Here is a 5918-nt window from a genome sequence, read left to right on the forward strand (position 1 = left end):
ATAGAAACACATATAGGTAGTTTGATGAGAATACTGAAAAGAGAAAAGATCATATAATTCTTTTTTCCTGTGCAGCAAAAGCGTAATCATGAGCTTATCATCAGAAAGACGAGGTAAGTTTCAGAAGGTGTTTATGTTCATGTATCGTGATTTTCAATAATCTCATAATTTAAGATTTTATATCTTTTATGGTATATTCAGGAACATTTCACCGCCAATCGTTTGAGATGCATCAACGTCGCTACAATATGTCCTTGTTAGGTTCCTCCGAGCTCACTACTCTGATGCCTAAAGCTATTTTCAGATTCACCATTAGAATTTTTTTTGAATATTTTCCAGTTCCACTATCAGGTGGTTCTTTTACTCTTATACCGTGCCAAACCTTCTTTCAAGAGGGTCCAGATCTCTTGCGAACACTGTTATTGCCACTGACATCGCACAGGCCCTTCGGCACTGACGTTATTGAAACAATAGTAAACATGGCTGTTGCTAAAGTTGGAGAAATATTTCAAGTTGATGATGCTGCTGCTTCTTCTTCTTCTTCTTCCGAATCTCAGCCCCCAGAAATTCCCCTTTGGCTTGTAATCAATGCCACTGCTAATAGGATGCATGCAACAACACAAAACCCTTTCAGAATGGTTCCATTATCCGAAGAAGCCATTGACACGTTGTTGAAGAAATCTACGGTTGTGCAAAGTGAGTGTTGTTGCTGCGTATGCTTGGATGAATTCGATGTGAATGCTGAGTGCTACGCACTTCCATGTCAACACTTCTTTCATCAAAAATGTATTTTTCGCTGGCTACAGACCAATCCCACCTGCCCCTTGTGTCGCTGCCCCTTCTATCCCTAAAAGACTAGCAACAAATCTTTTATGATTAGGGTTTTTAAGTCTCATGTTCACTATAAGTAAGATAAATAAGACAATTTTATTATATATATATATACAAAGTACAAATTTTCGCCTTACAAGTTTCTTAGAACGGTTCTTTTGTTTCGTGCACTGGTTAAAGAATTTAAAATGGAACAAATTGTATGTTGAAATTTTACGTTGAAAATCATAGTTGAGATTTCTGGTGAGTGTAATTGCTAATGAAAACTATCTATATTTAGGTGGACAGATTATAGTTTTGACAGTTATATATAGTTTTCCTTCACTTCTTAAGTTTTCGCAACTTCATTTTTTCTGCTAATTCAGTGATTGTATATGTGTAGTAGTGTTGCTTATTGATTAAATTTAAGCAGAAAAAAGAGAAAGAATTAGACTTCCTAACTTATTTTTAATTTCCACTTATACACATTGGCATGGCAAACTTGTGCATAGATAGACAAAACTACTTCTGCAATTACATAAGTATACATGTTTTTCATTTACACAAATCATACATATAAGATGATCCTCAGAAGGAGATAAAAACACGATTTAATCAATCAAGGAACCGGGTAACATAGTTTAACCAGAGATGTTTTCGTTTACTTGTCTGATACTCTTTTTGAAGGATGATTTATGACTATTCATATAAAGCTTAATTATAGTTTCAGTTATTTATCTTTTCACTTATATTTAGATTGATCTTTTATTTTTTAAAGGTTTCAATTTAGTTTCCCGTTAATAATTCAAGCATCATTAATTGAATTCGTTACAAAACAACGTTTCTTTAAAATATTTTTACTATTTATAGTGATGGCCTATCTCATGTGAATTACTATTATAACCCTTAGTAAAGAGTATTAATATACAAGGATTGAGATAAGAATCTTGACCTTAGAGATGTGAAATTGAGTTTATATAAATACCAAATTCCGTAACATTGTGCTGATGTTAGTATGATTTGGTTTACTGTATGACTAACTGATCAAGAGACATGTGTTACTATAAATTTAGGTTTCAGTCGTAGCTTGTATATACTGTTAATTTCATTATAATTATACTAAATCAAAACGAACGGATAAAAACGATATAATAATGTTAGCCGACATTACACAAAAACCTTTTTATAATTTACTGTAAATAGTAGATAATATCCATCTTTTATATCTATGCACACATATATTATAAAATATGTTTAAGACATTTATAGATAATCAATTATCATGTAAGTTTTACTATCAGAAAAAACTTTAATTACCTACGGAATCGTTTCGACAGATTACGATTCATCGATAATTGATCATTATTGACGAAATTATCGACGGATGCATATGTTAAATTTATCGACAAACAACATCCGTCGATAATGTATAGGATGAAATTGTTGGATGTGTTTATCGACAGATTTACCGACGGATGTTCACATATGCATTTATCGACGGATGTCGTTCGTCGGTAACGTCTTTGTTTTAGTACTCCGACGGATCCCTCCCGTCGGTAATTTCGTCGATGAAATCAGAATTTAGAATTGGGATTCCCTCTTTCCAGTTTCATTTTCCACTTCTCTTCTCTATTCTCGTTGTGCCATCGCTACAACGCATTCCACCAAGCCAAAACCCACTGCCCACTTTGCCAATCCACTATTGTGCCATCTCTATTGTCCAATGACACCGATCAGAGCCATGGTTACCTTCCACCATCATCTGCCATGAGGTTCGTCACTTGAGTCTTGCTACGGAAGCTCGCCTGAGTTTCGCTGCGAAAGCTCGCCTGAGTCTTGTTGCGGAAGTTTGAGTTCTGTCATGGGTAATGGAAGCACTAGTGCAGATTTTGCTTTTTACTTCGCCTTATATGCCTCGGTTGGCTAGAAACCGAAGCATATAATGGCGCGGTACCACTTTTGCAATTTCAGGCAACTTTTATGCCTCGATTCAGCGAAAACCCGAAGCAAAAGAGGGTTATATGCTTCAGTTCAAAAAAACCGGTGCCAAAAGAGGGTTATATACTTCGGTTCCAAAGACCCAAAGCCAAAAATGTGGCTGGATATTTCAAAAATGTGGCTGGATATTTCAAAAATGCCACTAGCCATGACGTCTTTGGCCTCATGTATCACTGAACCGGGGCCAAATAGGGCTATATGCCTCGATTATTAATTGAACCGAGGCCATATAATTTAATTAGGGTTCAAAATTCGCGAACCTCTCTTCTTCCCCATGCTGCATTTCTCCTTTCTCTCTCTCTCTCTCTACAACCTGCTGCTCCAGCCACCCACCACCACCACGCGAAGCTCTACAACCACGTTGTGTTGCCACTACGCTACTCCGGCCACTCTCCGCGTGAGCCGTCACCGGTGGCTCTAGCGGACTGGGAAGCTTGCAAGGTCGTGACCTTCAATGGTGATCGGCGTTGTCAATGCATGTCATGGCCTGCCATGTGAGGGAGGTGGTGTTCTAATGGACAACAATGAGTGAGAGGGTCCTTCGTTGAGTGAGAAAGGCGTGGCCGTGAATGGAGGGAGATGTTGTGGTGTGAGCATATGTAGGAGAAGAAACCCTTGGAGGTTTCTGTTTGTGAAGAAGATGAACACGAGTTTTCTGCACATGAAGGAGATTAACACTTGTACTAGATTGTTCCTTTAGAGCCCATCTTTTTCTTTTTCATTGGGTGAGGTTGGAAAATTTAATATGGTTGGGGACGCCAGCCTGTTGTATTGAGAACATTTACTCAGAGACTTTGTAGGTAAGGCTTGAATCTCCTTGTTATGAAGAACTAGTGTACTATGCATTTTGAATAATTTGTTGGGTGGTAGCAGTTTATTGAATAGTATTTTTCATATTCTTGCTTAATTTCAATCATCTTTCTACTCAATAAGATTTGATTTAACATGAATGTTTAGGGGATTTAATGATGCAGTGAATGGATTTGTTGATGATGGATGGTCGTTGATGGGTACTGACGGGGTTGAAGATGTGACTATAGCTATAAACTCTATTCCTAACAAATTTTTGGGGTCCAATTATAATGCTTCCATGTTCCCAGCATTTGGAGGTGGGGTCTTGTGTGCCAAGGCATTAATGCTTTTGCAGGTACTTTAGAAGCAAACAGTTATATGCAAAGTCAAGCGTGGGTTCGACTGGTCCAGTTTTTAGGGAAAAAATGTCGACACTAAACAAGGACGTTCTTCTAACTGGAGAAATGAGAAAATCAATCTCAATTATATGGCCTCGGTTCTTACCATAACCGAGGCCAAAGGTTTTGCAAAATTTTTAATTTAAAAAAAATATTGTTGAACTTATGGCTCCGGTCCCTCTACAACCGAGGCAGAAAAGTGTCTTTATGGCCTCGGGTGATAACCGAGGCCAAAAGGCACCCTGATGAGGCTCCTCCGTCGCGGTGTTCGCTGGAAAAGCTCTCCCAATCGGCGTTCCACCGATTGTATCTCGCAGAGAGCGAGGGAAACGCAGCGGAATGGTTCATCTATAATGTTTAGGCTGGAATCTTACTGGTTTCGGAAACCCTAAGAGGTAAAAACCTAATCTAGGGTTAGGATTGGAGCAGAGACAAAAGGTGGGAGTACTCTCAACCAAACTATCATTCATCAAAGTTGTGAGTTTACAAACAATGTCTTGCCCCTTTATAGAAGAAAGGCAACCAGAAAAACATAGAAAAGAGACTAACGGCAGCACGGCCGTGTACACGAACCCTAACGGAAAATGGGTTGGGGAAGACGTTGAAACCTAACAGTGGTTTCATGATGGAAGGACACGCCGTGAACATATTTGGCTATGCGTGAGGGAACGAAGGAAAAATCAGCCCCTAGTGCTACGCGTGAGGGAGAAACTAACGGTTGGACAAAATAGATGCTTCCCTCTAGGTTTGTGTAGTAATGGCAGTGGGCTGATTTAAGTTGAAACCCAATTCCCTACTCCGTGTCCAATCATTTGGCAGATGCGCTTCTTTCCACACCCCCATCATGCATAATGTGCTGCTCGGCCTAACGCGAGCTGCCATTTTGGTTAGCCCATCCGAGAATAAGATTTGTAGACATGGGGTTGCAAAAAGGTGGGCTGCTGAAGAGATGGGAATGATGAAGGCCCAATTCCAGCACTTCAAGATTTGGCAGCTTTGGAAAATAAGCTGCATTTAGAAAAACAAGCTCAATTAAACAAATTTTATTTACTTAAAATAAAAGAAATTTAAAGAAATTTAAAAGGAAAGGGCCTAGGCATTGGCCCAATGCTGTAAGCCTTATTGGGGTCACATCATCCCCTCCCCCTTGAAGAGGATCTATCTTCAGATCTAGAAGTTTATTAAAGGCCCACAACAACCAAAATTATAGTACCACCAGGATCAAAAAAGAAATCTGCAGTAGTCATCAAATAAAAGTGAATTAAAATTATAATGACCATGCAGTAAAATTGAGTGGGGACTATGTGAAAATGGACTTATAAATTTTGAAAAAGTTGGTATTAGGCCCACTTCACAAAAAGAATGTTTTACACTTTGACTAAGATGATTTTTGAAAAGAATTTTAGAGTCAAAGTGTGTTGGTACACAAGATGTTGAGGAAGATGAAATAAGGAAATGAGATGGAGAACAAACATTTTGAGAAGAAAACAAAACAAAAGATTTAACGAAAAAGTGAGTAGAGTTTAAAGATGGGAAAACTCCCTTTGAAAATGAGATCTTCATGTAAGGAATTGCTGAAGAATTGATCACCAAATCCCTAACGTAGAGTTCTTTTTGCTCTTTTGAAATGCACTTTAACTCTACCACTTGTGATTGTTTTGCAAGATTACTCTCTTGTTTTATTTTCTCTCTTTCCTCTAATTCTTTTCTCTCATGCTCTTCTGTTGCTTTTCTTAGACTCTCCTCTTTAGCATTTTCTTCTTCCTCTCTTTTTTTCTTCTCTTTTATCTCTTTTTCCTCTTGTTCTCGTTGAGCACAAAACATATCAAACTCTTCTTTTTCTTGCTTCTTTTCAAACTCTCGAAGCTTTTGATGTGTAGCTTGCTCTCTCTTGTATTTTTCTCTCTTTCTTTGTTCACT

General features: G+C 38.2%; 1 protein-coding gene across 1 annotated transcript; it reads left to right on the forward strand.

The window, feature by feature from the left end:
- The first annotated feature begins 227 nt into the window (after positions 1-227).
- Positions 228-851, forward strand: LOC146881756 (uncharacterized). Its single transcript, XM_085669331.1, has one exon. The coding sequence runs from the start codon at positions 228-230 to the stop codon at positions 849-851; it is 624 nt and encodes a 207-aa protein (XP_085525457.1).
- Positions 852-5918: the final 5067 nt, after the last annotated feature.

The sequence above is a fragment of the Vigna unguiculata genome, chromosome 11, assembly GCF_037176805.1.
Source record: "Vigna unguiculata cultivar grain cowpea cultivar isolate G323 ecotype 2 chromosome 11, ASM3717680v1, whole genome shotgun sequence".
Lineage (NCBI taxonomy): Eukaryota > Viridiplantae > Streptophyta > Magnoliopsida > Fabales > Fabaceae > Vigna > Vigna unguiculata.

What these genes read in the sequence shown, in the direction of transcription:
- LOC146881756 (XM_085669331.1), top strand. Translation starts at nt 228, where the DNA reads ATGCATCAACGTCGCTACAATATGTCCTTGTTAGGTTCCTCCGAGCTC.